This window comes from Sapajus apella, unplaced genomic scaffold, assembly GCF_009761245.1.
Source record: "Sapajus apella isolate SASKATOON/1434 unplaced genomic scaffold, GSC_monkey_1.0 scaffold52, whole genome shotgun sequence".
Lineage (NCBI taxonomy): Eukaryota > Metazoa > Chordata > Mammalia > Primates > Cebidae > Sapajus > Sapajus apella.
In genome coordinates this window covers 16378337-16395912 of record NW_022436992.1, presented here as the reverse complement: position 1 = coordinate 16395912, position 17576 = coordinate 16378337, and the positions used below count along the sequence as shown (strand labels likewise).

At 44.9% G+C, this 17576-nt stretch overlaps 1 protein-coding gene across 2 annotated transcripts in view; it reads left to right on the top strand.

The window, feature by feature from the left end:
• LOC116526941 (two pore calcium channel protein 2-like) overlaps positions 1 to 17576 on the top strand; it is a 46115-nt gene that overhangs the window by 17228 nt on the left and 11311 nt on the right. For both annotated transcript variants that reach the window (XM_032243695.1, XM_032243694.1), the window contains exons 4-11: positions 2357 to 2485; positions 4713 to 4829; positions 4919 to 5037; positions 5238 to 5339; positions 6703 to 6829; positions 8591 to 8792; positions 13472 to 13616; positions 14563 to 14748. In XM_032243695.1, coding sequence (XP_032099586.1) covers positions 2357 to 2485; positions 4713 to 4829; positions 4919 to 5037; positions 5238 to 5339; positions 6703 to 6829; positions 8591 to 8792; positions 13472 to 13616; positions 14563 to 14748 — 1127 coding nt within the window. The remainder of the gene's footprint in view (positions 1 to 2356; positions 2486 to 4712; positions 4830 to 4918; positions 5038 to 5237; positions 5340 to 6702; positions 6830 to 8590; positions 8793 to 13471; positions 13617 to 14562; positions 14749 to 17576) is intronic.

The window sequence follows — 17576 nt, the reverse complement described above, 5'->3', positions numbered from 1 at the left end:
ACAGAGAAGGAAGCTGAGCCTGGAAAGGTTGTGTAACTTGTCCAAGGTCACTAGGCAACAAAGACAGAACTAGGCTTCAAGCCTAAGCCTGTCTGATTTCAAAGCTTTTGCTTTTTAACAACGACACACAGACCCTTTTTTATTCTTCCTTGTTTCAGTTATCAGTTGCACAAACGTATTTACAAACCACCCTAAAACTCAAACACTTAAAACAAGGGTCAGGAAGCCATAGACTGGGGGCCAAATTCAGCTGCTGCTTATTTTTGTACAGCCTATGAGCTAAGAATGTTGCTATAAACGGAATGCTTGTGTCTTCCCAAAATTCGTATTTTGAAACCTAGCCCCCAATGTGGAGGTATTTGGAGGTGATCATGGGGGTAAAGCCCATTTCATGAATGGTATTAGTCCCCTCATAGAAGATGCTTCAAGGAGCTCCCTTGCCCCTTGCCCCTTCTGCTTTGTGACAATGCCACAAAAAGATGGCTGTCTGTGAGCCAGAAAGTGGGCCCTCGTCAGACACCAAATTTGCCAGTGCTTTGATCTTGGACTTCCCAGGCTCCAGAACTGTGAGAAATAAATTTCTGTTGTTATGAGCCACCCAGCCTATGGTGTTCTGTTATAGCAGCCTGATCAGACTAAGACAAATGATTTTTACATTTTAAAATGACTTGGAAAGAAAAGACACAGAAGAATAATATTTTGTGACACATGGAAATGATATGAAATTCAAATTTTGCTGTCTGCAAATAATGTTTTATTGGAACATAGCCACACTTATTCATTTATGTGTTGTCTCTGGCTGCTTTGGAGCTACATCAACAGAGTTTAGTGGTTGTGACAGAGACTGTAAGACTTGCAAAGCTTCATGTATTCACTTAATGGAAAGAGTTCACTGACCCCTAGCTTTAGAGAGCAACAGCCTTTTATTATCTCCCATGACTCTGTGGGAGATTGGCTTGTGTGGTGGGGCTGGGTGTAGATGTCTGGAAGCTCTTAGATCTCTGGAGGCTAGAACAACCAAGGTGGCTCTCTCACATGGCTGCCAGGCGCTGCTGGCTGTAGCTGTGGCCCCAGGTTCCCCGGCTCTCTTCTACGTGGCTGCTCCACGTGGCTTAGGCTTCTCCCAGTGGGTGGCTGGGTCCAGGAAGAAGAATCCCAGTGTGCTGCACCATCACACCTCTGCTTGCATCACACCTGCTGATGTCCTGTTGTCCAATGCTAATCATGCCGAAACTCTGAGTCAACATGGGAGGGCACTGCAAAGGGGGTGAAAACTGGAAGTATGGCTCACCGGGGCTGCCAAAGTGACAGCCACCAACTTTCTTACAATAAAGATCCTCCAATTAATTAATTCTCTGGATAGAAGCCATTTATTCCAATAAGTGTCAACACAAACACAAAGTCTGAAGAAGCAGAGCTGTGCATTCACAAACCTGGACAGAGTCCACTCTGGCCAAAGTGGGAGTCCCACGGAGTGGTCTTCTCAGCCATTTGCCTCTTTCCCTGCGTCCTCACTCCCTGTCTGTTATTGGTAATGTATAACTTTGGGTTGTGTCCCCTGCTGCTTTCAGGCCCAGAGCCAGCCCCTTCCTCCCTGTCTCTGGCTCTCACTCAAGACCTTTCCCTCTTTTTAGCTCAAGTTAAGTTGTCCTTTTCTCCACCGCTTCCTGTCCTCCACCCGTCTCTCCCTATTGATGGAGGAACATGCCCTTGTTAGCGAGCTGTTGCTGCATCTCAACAGCCTCAGGCAAACCCTACACTGCAGTCACCGGCTGCAAGGCTAGCAGGTGCAGGAGTCTGGAGTTGGCTCCCATAATCTACGGAGGGAGACCCATCAGGACTTCAGTCTTGATCTCAGTGGGCTCCATTCTCATCTCTAACGAGCCTCATACAGGCAGCAGGACTGCAGTGGCAGTGATGTTTACAGACGGGCTTATTATTCCCACATCTTTGGGGAATTACCTTACTGTTAGAAAATGGGACTTTTAGGTGTCTGGAATTTGAACATGGAGAATTTGAGAGCATAGATGATGCCTGCCTCTGACCTCCTTCTTTTCTGGGGAAAAATGTTCTTGGTCCTCAGCTTGCTGGTGCAGCTCCTCCCAGGGATCCCTGCCAGTATGGGTCATGGAATTTGCAACTCAGTGGCAGGTTTCCTTTTTGGAGGAAGAAACAATTCTAACTGGCAGAAAATTTTGCTGCAATTTTCAGTAAAATTAAGGGACATGGCAAATTCTCAGAGGGTACCAAGCAGGAAAGGTAGGGTAGTGGCAGGGGCTGGAGGTGGTACGAGATAACTAAAGCTGAGCCTCCCCATGGCAAGTCCTCGTGCTCAGCCTCTGTTTTCTCCTTGCAGGCCACCTCAATAGCAGAAATACTTTGCCTGACTGCATTCTTTGGGAGACTGATACATTTTGCGAAAATCACTCCTCAAATGGTTTTCTGGAAGGATACAAAAAACATCTGCATCATGGTAACCATAGTGGTGAGTGTTCATTGTGGTACCTACAAGGGTTTATGACTGGAGGCAGGAGCCATGAAGAAAAAAGACTCAATAGATTTGCCTTTCATAAAACAACACTTCCATTCAGTGAACACCATAAGCAAAACTGCAAGCAAACCACAAACTGAAGAACAAATATGGCAAAATGTGGCAGCGCAGACATTTCAACATATCAAGAGCACTTCCAATTAAAGGAAAAAAAGATATCCCAGTAGATAATTTTGCTGAAGATAAGTGAAAGCAACTCATGAAGAAAAAACATGTAAAATGACTGGAAAAGATGTTTTACTTCACTAATTAAAAATTCTAGAATAAAACAATAAAATACCATGTGTTGGCCTATAAATCAATGTTAGCAAGACTGAAAACAAACCTTTTTTTGTAATTTCAATTTTCATTTTAGATTCAGGTGGTACAAGGACAGATTTGTTATATAGGTATATTTTGTGATGGTGAGATTGGGGTACGATTGATCCCATCACCCAGGTAGTGAGCATAGAACCCAGCAGGTAGTTTTTCAACCCTTTCCTCCCTCTGCCCCCTCACCCCTTGAGGAGTCCCCAGGGTCTACTGTTGCCATCTTTGTGTTCATGAGTACCCAGTGTTTAGCTCCCACTTATAAGTGACAATATGCAGTATTTGGTTTTCTGTTCCATTATTAATTCACTTAGGATGATGGCCTCTGGCTGCATCCATATTACTGCAACGGACATATTTCATTCTTTTTAAATGACTGCATAGTATTCCATGCTGTATATGTACCACATTTTCTTTGCCCAACCTACCCCTGATGAGCACCTAGGTTGATTCCATGTCTTTGCCATAAAACAAATGTTCTTACACCCTGCTGGAGAAATGAATAAAGCTATATTTCTGGAAGGCTGTTTGGCAGTTCCTTTCAAAAGCCTTGAAGGTGAATATACTTGCACCCTTGACTTCCATTCCTTATCTGTAGGTAAGAAGGATGCATTCTGAGATTTAGCCACAAAATTGGTGGTGACTGACTGCTTATAATATTGACAAATTGGAAACAACCTTATTTCCTAACAAAATACACAAGAAATATGTCGTAAGTAGAATGTGATATATTCATGCAGCCTCCTGGGCTCTCCTCTCACTCCTTTGCCCCATCTGTTATTTGAAAGGCCCTGGGAATGAAACTTGCCTTTTTAGCCTGGCCTGCAAAGCCACCCTCCATGGGTCCTTGTCACTTTCTGCTGCTTCCCTCTGCCCCTACTCCCGGGACCCTCTGCTTCCCAAACATGCCAGCCTAGTATTTCCTCAACAATCATTTTATTGTATTTCCTTGTCTAGCTCTTGATCTTCCTGATTTTTTTTTCTTTTTAAAGCTCTGCTGTGCTGTAGGTTACATCAAAGAGTGCCTCCTCCATGAAGCCCCTCACATATCTTAACCCTTGATGATCCACCTGTCCCCACTCCTCTGGGACAGCCACACTGGTTCCTTCCAGTGCAGCGGTTGTGAACCAGCCTCATTTCTTGGCTGTCTCTCCACCTCATGCAGAGTGCCCTTTGACGGGAAGGAGTTCACCAGATCCTCTGTGCCTTGTCACCACAGGGGCTGAATTCACTTTTTTGGATGATAGTAGATTGTTCTTTTTTTACTTATATTTTTCTAAAATACACTAGTTTCTTCTTTTGCCCTAGATTCTTCACATTAATCTCTTTCCCATAAACCTGACATTAATAAAGATTAATAAGGGTTTTCTATAGTCTAGATATCCTCATCTCTGTTACTAGGCTATACTTCCTTTCTTTCACATGTCAAATTGAAGAAAAGGTCAATAGGGTGTAGTGGGGAAGGATCTCGCAGTGTGATTAATAGCAAGGACTCAGCCCTCAGACTGCCTGGGTTCCAGTCCCAGCTCTGCCCTCAGCTAGCTGTGTGACCAGGAGCTATGTGCTTACCCTATTTGTGCCTCAAGCTCCTCCTCCTCCAGGAATAGTGCCCACCTAATTGGTGTGGTGAGTCTAAAATAAAATAATCTACAAGAGGTGCTTGTTATGCTACAGGGAACATGGTAAAATGTCCAACATCGGCTATTATTAATATCATATTACAAAAGTAGAACTATGCTGTCTATGAAACTTGCTTTTTCACATAACATTGTGCCTCTCCTGGGTTGGTAAACATGCGTCCACTGTCCTTGGACAGTGTAGTACTGACATCTCTGTCCTGTGTCTCTCACAGCTGACCTTGATCGATCTGATTATCTATGGATCGCTGGAATCTATTAACGTCCGCAGCATCAGATGGTCAAGGGCCTTAAGACCAGTCTTCCTAATTAACTTCCCTGAAAGTCGTCAGGTAAGCATATGATTTAGGATACGTGATGGTTTGTTTTTGCAGAAAGTTAGTTGGTTTCTTGTAAATAAAATAACATTTTGTCTCCATAGATCCGAAGGGCTTTCCGAAGCCTCCGGAACACCCTGCCCGATATCCTCTACGTCTTCCTCTTGTTCATGTTCAGTGTGTTGATGTTCTCCCTGATGGCCTTGAAGCTTTTTGGAGATCGGTGAGCACACTTCTCTGGAAGTTTCTGCCTGGGAATTCTCCCATATTTAGGTTGAGTCTGTTCATGGCACAATCTGTCACCAAACGTAATCTTCCATGTTCAAACACTGCAGAGTGCTCTTGAAAGGGGAAAAGTGTATCAGAAACCACAGCTTAATTTATGTGTGTGGTTTTTACTTTGTGTTTTTGGTTCCTCTTTAGGGGTCTGAAAACAGCAGAGGGATCGCCTTACTTTGAAAACATTCTGGAGATAGCATTTGAGCTCTACGTGCTGGTCACTACAGCAAACAGTCCTGACGTCATGTACGTGCATCCTCGATCCATGTTCGTGGGCATCTGTTTCCAAAACAGAATTCACATGATTCAAAGCAGCTGTCTCCTGACTCTAGCAGGGCTGAGAGAGAAGAAAGAGTGATTTTTCTGTTTAGTCCTATTCACTGTAAACGATTTGAAGAATATAAAATTTTACACCACTAATAGCCTATCCTCTCTACTTAAAACTAAATTTAAATGAATTCTTTCAAAATAGGAAGGAACAGGAGACATATCTTGAGATACAGTTTTTAATATTTGAGCCCATGTTCTATTCTGGGATCCTCTTTAAGTCTTGAGTTTAAAGACTTGAGCCATCTTTGTAAAGGATTCATGGCTGGTTCTCCTAAGCGTTGATGCAGTGTTTTGACTACATCAAACAGGAAATAAATGTAAACATCAGTAATTGCTGCCTTCCTTGCAAAATGCCAATTCTCCACACATGTGAAAGTTACTTAGGAGAAGAACTTCATGGTTTTTTCTAATGTCTTCTTGTTATGGATTTACCTCATGCTTATGGGTAAAGTTATTAAGGGGTGCTGCATAGAGTGGCTAGCTCTCTAGCTCTAGAGAGTGGGCAGCTCTCTAGTGAGAGAGCCTCACTGCAAATGTCAGGCCACGTCTGCTCCCATAGTGACCTCAGAGAGGCAGGGTTTCTGTCGTCTTCTGATGCATAGTATCATCAGTTCAACTGTCCTTGGTTGTTCCTCATGCTTAGGCCTGGCCCTGGCCCGTCTTATGTTCTCTTGCATCTTTCCTCAGACCCCTGGCTGACAGCCTAGCCAGAACCTTGTGATGTCCCCTCCTGTAGGAAATCCAGTTTCCATTAAAGGTAGAGTGAGCACCTGTCACAACTTGCCCTGCCACGATTATCACTGGGCACCTTTCCTGTATTGTCCCTGGGTGGTTAGAATATGATGTGGCCCCCAGCCAAGGCAGTTGGGTGTCCCACAGAGCCCTGACTTTGCACTGCACAGCCCTCTTCCCAGCCACACTCCTGATTCTCTTTTTAATTCCTAGCAAGTCACTGTCCTTTCTAGGCCACAATTTTCTCATTGTGAAGGGAGAAAACTGAATTGGGAGATCATTAAGGTCCTACCACTGTGAAAATTGGTGCCTCTGTAAGGTGCTAAGAATTTCAGAAAGGCAGGTGTGAAGCAAACTGTTCAGCATTAGGGATGTTGATGGCTCTGCGGCCCCCATCGCACCCTGTGGGGGAGAGAGAGTGTTAGAGGGGGCTTTCTGGTGCCTCATGCACATGGACTGTGCATGTGGGATGTTGCTTAAGGTCAGCCTTATATGCATTGTGGAACTAAGGTATGGAAAACCATGAAACATAATTATTTTCTTCTAGGATGCCTGCCTATGACTTCAACTGGTGGTATTCTTTGTACTTTATAATCTACATTATCATCAATACCTACATCTTCATGTCTGTCTTTCTGGCCGTGGTGTACAACAATTATAGGAAGCACTTAAAGGTAACAGGCGTGAGCTGAGGGCTGGGGTGGGGTGTGTGGGGTGTGCGTGGGTGCAGTGACTGGGAGGCCAGTGAATGCATTTGTTAAATATTTGAAAGTGTCCTTGATCTACTTACTTTGATGAACCCAAAAACCTAATGCCTTGCTTCCTTCTGCTGAGTGGGGCAGCTCTTCCATCTTTGTGATGGTTGTAACAGTGTGTCTCTGGAGATCCACAAGACAGAGGACCTGGCCTGGGCACTGGCCCCTTCATGGGGAATGTCAGGTGCTACTTTGCTCCTTGCTCTTGATGCATCAAATAGCTCGTGGCTCCTAGATACATTCTGAGTGTGATTTGGGCTGAGGATATTCTCTAAGCTTCTAGCTCTTTTCTCCCTTCAAACAGAAGAAACTTCTTAAAGCCACAGTTCCTGCCCTGGTTCCTGCCTGCCTGACCGATGTCTGGAGAATTCCTGGAAAGGTTGAGTGGGTGCTTGGGGTAGAAGGAGGTTTGATTTGCACCCAGGAATCCCCCGAGGACACGTCGGCCATCTCATCCACCCTCTGTCCACTGCCACTTACCAGCACAGACATTTGGGTGTCTGTTTCCTTTATTGTAAAACTCATTGCAAAGAGAAGTCTTTCTTCTGAGGGTGATTTTCCCTAAGGAAAGACAAACCTTAGGGCTTTTGGCCTTCTAGTTCTGTTTTGAATGCTTCCTTGCTAATGGAGTTTCCGCTTGGGGTCAAGCAAGAAGTCAGGCAAACTTCAATGCAGTTCAAGAGAAGGGGATGGTGGGGAAAGTCTGAGATTGGGTCAGTCTGGCCTTTGAAGGTGTCTGGCTCTACCCGGGTCCCAAGGAGTCTCTGTGCAGAAGGAACCTCAGCTCCTCCTCACCCCAAATCCAGGCCTCCTCTGACCTCTTCCTCTCTCTGGCAGGAGAGGCCATTCCAGAGAGTCTGGTGCACCTCTCCTCTCCCTCACTGTGAACACAACTGTTACTATGCCCCTCCCAAACCCAAGGAACACCCCTAGGAAAATTTCTGCAACATGCCTCAGTCAGCAAACATATTTTAGACATGCTGCATGCGCCAGACACCATGCCAGGTCCTGAGGAACCACAACGATGGTGAGGACCCAGCCCTTCCCTTTAGGAATTTACAGTCTAGCTATGTCATCAATGAAGCCATGATAGTGGGCAAGAGACTAACAGGGGCAGTGGAGATGGGCATGGTAGCTGGACAGCCCTGAAGAGGGCTGCAGAGCCTCCCCCCTTCCACAGGATTCCCTGTGGCCAGGCCAGATGGCAGCTCCAGGCAGGCCTTTCCGGCCCCAAACCACATCTGGCCTAGTTTCACTTCCCTGAATTCTCTCCTCTTCATCCTCTTTCTCGATGGACTGCATGCTGTATCTCTCTTTACCTTCTAGCTGGGTTTCTCTCTCTCTCCTCTCAACAGCACATCTAATTTCCTTCCTTTCTGGAATCTCCCCTCCTTCTGGGCAGGGTGGAGCTGCGAACCAGCTGCCTCCTGCCACTCTATTTCTCACTGCACAGACTTTCTTTCCCGGGCTCCCTCATTTCAGCTTGGTAAGATGAGTTCTGTTGATGCAGAGTGGGGCTAGGTAAATACTCCTGAAGCTGGGAGGTGTCATTTACCTTGTGTATCAGCCTACCTATCAGTGATGTCTCTTCAGCTTTTTGAATACCTTAAAATATTGGAGTAAGAAAGTGATGCCCTCTTGGATCTTTCTCTTAAAAACACACAATTCTGTTTTTTTAAGAATGAAATTCGCAAACTGGCATACCTGAAACGTCACAAAATGATAGCAGCATTCAACGTTCTGAAAGTCAAGGTGGGCACTGACTTTGTGGTCGAGGAGGCTCAGTGGAGGCGGCTGGCACAGGTGGTGGCACCAGACATGAGCAGCGCCCACCTGGAGCTTCTCCTGAGGATCTCTGACGAGGGACAGAAAGGGCATGTGGGTAAGAAGACTTCGCCTCTGACCGTCCTCTTCCCTGTGCGCTCTGAAACTGGGCTTCACAAAATGATGGGTAAAGCAATAGCATGTTTTAAAATGTATTTAGCTTAGCACATAAAAATATGCACCTGCTGGCAAGAATGCCATGGAGTTAACAACCTCAGGCTGTGCTCTGACTGCCCTGTCCTAGTGTACATGGCCACAAGCAGGTGTCAGCAGGCCATGCCATCCCAGAGCCCTTACCTGGTGGACACGGTCCTTCCACTTCTGCAGTTGTGCTTTAGGGAAGTATTCTGAAATATGGAAAAGAGATACATACATAGATGTTCAGTTTGCATTTTGCATTTTAAGGCGAAAAGTTGAAGATGGTGTACATGTTCATGGTTGATAGCCGTTATTAAGATGCTTCGTATTGGTGGCATGCTTGTCATGTGTGAGGCATTGTTATAGTTCTCCATGCATTGAGCTAGTGTAATCTTCCCCCAAGCACACTGAAGTGTTTTTGTTATCTTCATTTGTCAATATGGAAACACACTCAAAGAGGTTCATTCATTTGTCCAAGGCCACACAGCTGCAAAGTGACAGAGGCCATCTGGCTCCAAGGCTTGCGCTTTTTATCCTTGTGCTCAACTGCTCCAAATTGTGATGGTCATTTAATAAGAAAATCTGATAGCATTAAAAATGACCATGAAGATGAGGTAGGAATGCGGGGAAGGTGAGGTGTTAATACGCCCCAACTGCAGATCACTCCCATTTCACCAGTTTTAAGAAAGTCGAGATCGGAACACACCCAAATGGAGTGGCGGGTTTGATAGGATGGCGAGATTGTAAGCAACTGTTCACTTAAGGGAGACAAGAACTCTCAAACTAGTCCCACAGAGCTGTGGGCCTTATTACCTCTCCATGCCTGTTTGTGAAGGTGGCAAAGATTCTCTGGGACTTACTTGAATCTGGTGTTCAGAAGGAAAGAGACATGCACAGCAAGACACTATTACATGGTCGGTGCCAGCATCTTCCAGTAATAGCTTTGGATCCAGGATGGAAGAAGGCTTTTTTTAAAAAAACATTTTTTAATTATTTTAAAATATTGTTTGCGGATACATACTAGGTGTATATATTTACAGGGTACGTGAGATGTTTTGATACAGGTATGCAACGTGAAATAAGTGCATCATGGAGAATGCGGTACCCATCGCCTCAAGCATTTATCCTTTGAGTTACAAACAATCCAATTACATTCTTTAAGTTATTTATTTTAAAATACACAATTTTAAAATACAATTAAGTTATTATTGACTTTAGTCACCCTGTTGAGCTATCAAATAGTAGGTCGTAGTCATTCTGTCTATTCTCTTTGTACCCATGGAAGAAGGTCTTTGCAGGAGCCCAAGCAGCATCTCCTCAGCCACATGGTTCAATGTCACAGTGCAGAGTGTCTGCTCAGATGGTCAGGCTTCTCAGACCCTGAGCAGATTCCTTTGTGCCACCCGCTGCTAGGAACAGGCAGTGACTCCTGCTAGGGACAGCTGCCATGGAGTGTGTGATTGCTCTGCTGATGGCGGGGAAGGGAGAGGAAGGGTGCCTCATCAGGCAACCCTGGAGCACAGCACTTTTCAAACTGTGTGCTGAAGCTTTTTTATTTCCAATCTGTCATTGGTAGAGACTTTAATAGAATACAGTAAGTCAGTAACACATACATGACACACAAAATACAAATCTCGGGTTTTCATGATTAGATCCAGCAGGCATGAAATTACCCTGTCAATTGCTCTACAAGGTCCTAAATTTTAGTACTTATGTTATAGAGGGTGGGGAGCACTAGGATTGACCAGCACCATTCCAGCAGTGACCCTTTGAGAAGTGCTTGGTTTAGGACATCAGAGAAGGCAGGTGCCCCCTGAAACACACAACTCCCCACGATTACCCTGACCTCCAGTTGCTAGTTCATAATTGAAGTCATCAAGGTAGCTGGGTCCTCAGCCCTTAGCCCTGCTTAGTTTTGTTACCTGAGTTGTGGTCCTATTTGTAAATTAAATGAGAACAAAATTCATCTAGTTTGAATAAAGGAATCTACCAGAGTCATAGATTTTATTGAAGCTCCATAAATGTGGTAAGAAAAAAGTCCAGTGAGACCATGGTTTAACCCATTTCTCTAGTACCTTACCTTCTAAAAAATAGCAGTGTCCATTTAAATATTATTACCAGGAAAACATGTTTTTAAGAAAGACAGGCTGGGTGTGGTGGCTCATGCCTGTAATCTTAGGACTTTGAGAGGCCTAGGTAGAAGGATCACCTGAGCCCAGGAGATCAAGACCAGTCTGGGCAACGTGGTCTGTCTCTACAAAAATACGAAGCTGCTGGGTGTGGTGTCACGTACCTCTAATCTCAGCTACTCAGGAGGCTGTGATGGGGGAATCGATTGAGCCCAAGGGGTCAGCCTGGTGGCAGAGGAAGATTCTATCTGAAAGAAAAAAGAAAAAAAAAAGAAAGAGAAAGACAGCTAGTCAGATTGGTTGGCTTTGGTAAATCCTAGATTATATTTCACAGAACATAGTGATTTCTGCTGTCTGGAATGCCCCAAGAGATTTCTTTGCTCAAGTAACACTTGCAAAGATAGTCTTAGAAACAGAAAGCCAAATGGGAAAACAGAATTATATGCTTCACAATGGTCTCAACACTGTTCAGACATTTGTGAACATTCCCACTTTTCCCCTTGATCAGCAGTTGCAAGGACTTGTGGTCACCAAGGATAGTACCGATAGTTCACCAACCCTGAAATTCTGATAGTACTGAAAGTGTTAAATCTAGTGTTAACTGAGAAATACAAAACTTACTAGTACAGAAAGAAAAGGACTGAATAGAACCATTAACAAAGAGAATATGAGGCAGATAATGTGGTATTTACAACAAGGGTTGGCAGATTGTGGTCCACAGGCCCACTATGGTCTGCTGCTAGTTTTTAAATTGAGTTTTATTGGAATAGAGCCATGCTTGTTCCTTTACATATAGTCTCTGGCTGCTTTCATGTATAATGGCAGAGTTGAGTAGTTGTGACAGAGACTCTGCGGCCTGGGAAGCTTAAAACATTTACTCTCGGGCCCTTTATAGAAAGAGTTACAAAGTAAAGTTGCAATTGAGTACAAATTCTTTCTTAACACAAAATTACTATGGTTTTGAATTTCTTCCATCTTTCTTGCTCTACTGAATCTTCTGCATTAAACGATGTGACTCCAGTGACATTGGTGGGATCTCCCTTGTTGATTGAGGTTGCTTAATGGTAAGGGTTTGGGCTGGATTCCTCGTCAGTGACCTCGCCAGTTCACCCTGAATCCTAGTTATGGTTGTCATCTCAGCATCTCCATAAGCTCTGATGGTGGAGCTTCAGGTAGCCCAGTTCCCTGGATCCAGGTTATGCACTTCGTCTAATTCCCTGAGGCTGCACTTCTCCCTGAATGGGCTTTAAATGTCTTTGGTCGTTAAGTGTGTGGTTCAAAAGCCCTTGCAAGTAGCTCAGTCTAGGAAGTAGGTAAATACTCTAAAGATCTGGAAACTTGACAGATGCTAAGATACCTAAGGATGTTTTTCATCCAACTTGATGGATGCATATGCTTTCATGTTCTTAGCACTATATGGCATTGAGGGAAACAGCAACAAGAGTGTTTAATGTGTGCCCCCCTGTAGAACGATGATTCTTTTTTTTACTTCTGAAAACTGAAGTGGAGACCTGGGTATCTGCCAGGCATGCTCCACTTTCTAGGTTTTTAAAACTCTTGCCCCAGTCTTTCACTGTGCTCTCAGCTACACCTGATTTGCACCTGCAGTTTATTTCAGCAACTGCAGTTTATTTCAGCAACTTCCTTTGGAGGTTCCAAAGCATTCAACTTAGTTTTCAAAGAAGCAGAAACACTCTGCACATTCTGATTTCATCCACTGATGTACTATTTAAGCTATACATAGTTCCAGAAGTTCATGCATAAACAGTTGGGAAACAGCCCAGTGACCCCACTGATGAGAGAGAGATACATGGGGTAGTGGAGCATAGCCTCTTGGCCCCGGGCATTCAGCAGGTGTGGAGAGAGCATCAGTTCATCAGTCAGCTGGGTCTAAGTCAGTCAAGAAAGCACCCATTGTGCTTTGGCCTGGGTGGTGAGTGAGCTCACCTTGGAAGCTATGAGTTTGAGTGAATCCCTGAGAAGAGGGCAGGGAGAGAGGGCGTGCAGAATAGAAGGGAGGGGCTCAAATTCAAGGGTATGGATCACACATACTTTGGAAACTACATGGAGAGAAAGGGTAAGCGGAGCTGAGGCTAGAATGGTAGGTCAGGGCAGACACTGAAAGCAGCGATGGCCCATGGGAAGAGAAATGCAGGGTGGAAGGCAGGGTGTGAGGTGTGGTTTCTGCAAATGAGCACAGTCACTTTCGGCTACTTGGGATTGGCAGAGGGGTCTGAGGAAGGGCAGGCAGGAGGGCCGGGGGATTGCAGGCTGGCAGTGCCGTTCACTGGCTCTGCCTCTCTCCATGTCTCTGCCTCTTGCTGGCTCCTTGGCCTTGAGTCTTCACCCTTTAGGGCTTCAGATCTCTACCTGTGAAATGTGGATCCAAGAGTCTGTGCTGACTTGGCTTCACCCTTTGGACCTTCATGTTATCGTGGCCATGGATATTAGGGTCATTTTTCCATTACAGACAAAATGAACTTTCTACGACTGGCTGACCTCCTCAACATCCACGTGGTCACCATCAGCATCAAGAGACATCCGCTGGAAGCCTGGATGCCGCGAGTGTACCAGTCATCTGCAAGCCTCTTGGTCCAGAAAATGGTTCGGCACAGGCAAGTGAGATGGGGGCAGTTTTCTCTCAAGCTGCTTTAAAAACAGAGGAATCTGCTATGCCAATTCTACAGAATGTACTTTCTTTGAATTTAATGTTTCACAAAAGTGTATGGTTCAGAAGCCCTTGCATGTAGCTCAGCCCAGGAAGTAGGTGAATATTCCTTTTAGCTGACCTGCCTTCTCTTTGTCAAAGCCCTACATGGAGAGACTCTCTTCTGTCAATCCCACTGTTGAACTCCAACACTGATCTATCATTGTGCTTCACGTGGTGGAGATTGGCTTCTCCATGTGCAGCCCGAAGTGTTTGGCCCTGGAGTAGAGGCATCACAGAGAACACTGGGCTAGTCCCTCCTCAGTCTTCCCAGAGCCATGCCCAGCTTACCCAGCATTCCCTGAGCCACTGCTCTGCCAGCCTGGGAGCTGAAAAGCTGAGTCCAGCCCAGCTGTCATATGCTTTTCACCCATTTTCCCTCTGAACTTGGTGAGGAAGATGAACATGCCAATCTCCTGGAAGGCCTGTGTGTGTTAAGGGTAAAGAGGTTTTCAGAAGCTTTCTTAGTTAAGGATGTTAAGTTTCCAGGGGTGAGTAGTAGGGTTGTGACGATCCTGTGCTGAACCCTCAACCTCCTCCCTGCTGCCTGATTCTGCCTAAGCTTTCATTGGATCCAGATGCTCTATTCCCAAAAGGGCACCTTGGAAAACCATGGCTTTCTTGTCTCTCCTCACTCTGTCCTCATTTTTTTCTTGGAGAGAAAGCCTGCATCAGGGGCAGCAGGAGGCAGGTGCATGTAAGGGCCCAGCCCCACTGGAAACTTCCATAGATGAGGAGTGTGTGTGGTGCCAGGAAACAGAATAGCCCCCGTGAACAGCCTCATGTTCCTCTTACTGAAATGCAGCATGACGTGATCTCTCTCTTCTTTTTTTTTTTTTTTTTTCTCATGCCAGGATTTTTGTCTGGGTTTTTGATGTCATCATTCTAATAAATGCCATATTCATTGCTCTGGATGAGAAAAACTCCCTCATTTCCTATGCAGAATGGCTTTTCCTGTCTCTCTACATCATTGAGATCCTCCTGAAGCTGTACACGTATGACCCCAAAGCCTATTTTGAAAGGAAGCAGTTCTGGAACTGGTGAGATTGTGTTCTGGGGAGGGGAGAGTTGGTGTGGGGGCGAAAGGGGATTTCCTGCCACATTTTTGGAAATATGGCTGCCCTTCACCAAGCTCCATCTGCCCAGTTTGGAGGCATCTTATAAGATCCTGAACCTCTGGTTCAGTAAAAACTATTATTCGTGATGTCAGTTTTAACTGACTTTAGCTAAAATTAGAATCACAGATCATGGCATCTTGAATTTGGAAAGGATCTTTTAAAAAAAGGAAAGCTAGGGAAAATGTGCACATATGCACCATGGAATACTATGCAGCCATAAAAAACAATGAGTTTGTGTCCTTTGTAGGGACACGGATGAATCTGGAAACCATCATTCTCAGCAAACTGACACAACAGAAAATCAAAAACCGCATGTTCTCACTCATAGGTGGGTGTTGAACAATGAGAACACATGGACACAGGGAGGGGAGCATCACACACTGGGGTCTGTGGGGGGAACTAAGGGAGGGACAGCAGAGGGTGCAGTGGTGCAGAGGGGTAACATCGGGAGAAATGCCAGATATAGGTGATGGGGAGGAAGGCAGCAAACCACATTGCCATGCATGTACCTATGCAACAATCCTGCATGTTCTTACATGTACCCCAAAACCTAAAAAGCAATAAAATAAAATTAAAAAAAAAAAGGAAAATGTCCTCTTCTACTCTTTCACAGTATTTGACACCAAATATGTTCATTTTCTTCCTCACACACACCAATTGCCCAACTCTATGGACACCAAGTGTGTGTCCTACAAGTTAATCCAATTCCAACACTACCTATCTGGAGTTACTGTCAGATCCCAAAGGTTGAGGCTCAGTCCCACAGGCCACCTGCACTTCAGAGGCCAGGCACAAGCCAGCACTTCTGACTGAACAGCTATAAATCCGAGGTTCCCATTGTCTTCTTCTCAGGCTTGATAATTTGCTAAGCAGCTCACAAAATTCAGGAACACAGTTTGCTTACTGGATTTCTGGTTTATTGTAGAAGATTACAACTCAGGCATAGCTAATGGAAGAGATTATAGGGGCAAGCTGTGGGGGAGGGAAGCGGATCTTCCATGCCCTCTCCCTGCACACCACCTTCTCAGCACCTCCGTGTGTTCACCAACCCAGAAGTTCTCCCAACACCATCCTTGGGGGTTTTCATAGAGGTTTCATAATATATGCATGATTGATTCTGTCTCTGGCCATTGACAATCACCTCAACCTTTAGCTCCTCCCCTTCCAAAAAGATTGGGAGTTGGGGAAGGGTTGGAGCTGAAAGTCCCAACTGTCTAATCACATGGTAGTTCCCCTGGCAACAAACCCCATCCCTAAGGGCTTTCCAAAGGTTCTTCATTAACCTAAACTCAGGTGGGGCTGAAAGGTGCTTGTTATGAATTACGAGATTCTCCTTTCACCTTTATTACTTCTTTATTTCTTTTGAGAGAGGGTGTTACTGGGTCACCCAGGCTGGAGTGTAGTGGTGTGATCTCAGCTCGCTGCAGCCTTGACCTCCCAGGCTCAAGCACTCCTCCCACCTTGGCGTCCCGAGTAGCTGGAACCACTGGCACATGCCACCATGGCTGGCTAATTTTTGTATTTTTTGTAGAAACAGGTTTTGCCATGTTGCCCAGGCTGGTCTTGAACTGTTCAACTCAAGTGATCCTCCCACCTCAGCCTCCTAAAGTACTGGGATTACAGGCATGAGCCACTGCACCCAGCCTACTTTTTTTTTTTTTATTTCAGTTTTTATTTTAGATACTGGGATACATGTGCAGGTTTGTTACATGGGTATAGTGCACTCAGGTAGTGAGCATGGTACCCAATAGGTAGTTTTTCAAGCTACACCCTGCTCCACGGTTGTCCACGGAGTCTGTTGCTCCCATGTTTATGTCCATGTGTGCTCAATATTTAGCTCCCACTTGTAAGAACATGCAGTATTTAGCTTTCTATTCCTGTATTAGTTCACTCAGGATTATGGCCTCCAGCTCCATCCATGCTGCTGCAAAGGACATGATTTCATCCTTCTTTATGGCTACGTAAAAGTCCATGATATACTCTTATGACTTGGAAAATTACAAGGATTTCCAAGCTCTCGCCAGGAACTAAGTATACTGGTGAAGACTAAATATATATTTCTTATTATTACAGTCTCAGAACATCATGCCCAACAAGGCAGTTCCTTCCATTGATCCCTTGGCCCACTTACAATGAGCACTGTTAGTAAGCTCTTCCCTGGGTGGGAGATATATTTCCCTGTGGGCTATTTCTTTCCCAGACTGCCTACCCCCAGTCTGGAACCATCTTGCACATGCTGCAAATTGCCTGACTGTGTGTCAGGCCCTGTGGGACACAGAGACACAAATGCAGGCCTGACACTGCTCTAAGGGCCAGGAAACTATTATGGTGCGCATATGGCCAAAGGGGAATGGGTTAATATTGTCCAATATTTTGTTGTCCTTTGGCACAGTTGTTAGAAGAGTAACAAGTGATGGATTTCCTTTTCAATTAAAAAGTTACAATGTGTTTAGTAAAATTAATGCCAAGAAAGATTGTACTGTGTGTTCTGAAAATGTGTCAAAGTATTCTTACAGATTAGACTATTTTGGAAGATGATTACTATGATATATGAACTAGCTGATTTCTATAGATGCCCATGGGTGGTTCTTTGGAGCAGTCAAGGGAATCTCATTAGGTTGCTCAAACAGTGTTTCTTGCTTCATATCCACCATCTTAAAAATGATGGAAATCAGTTTCATGGCTGAAACATTGCATTGCATATGATACTGGATTGGAAGTTTTCCCAGAATTCATCATGTCCGAAACCT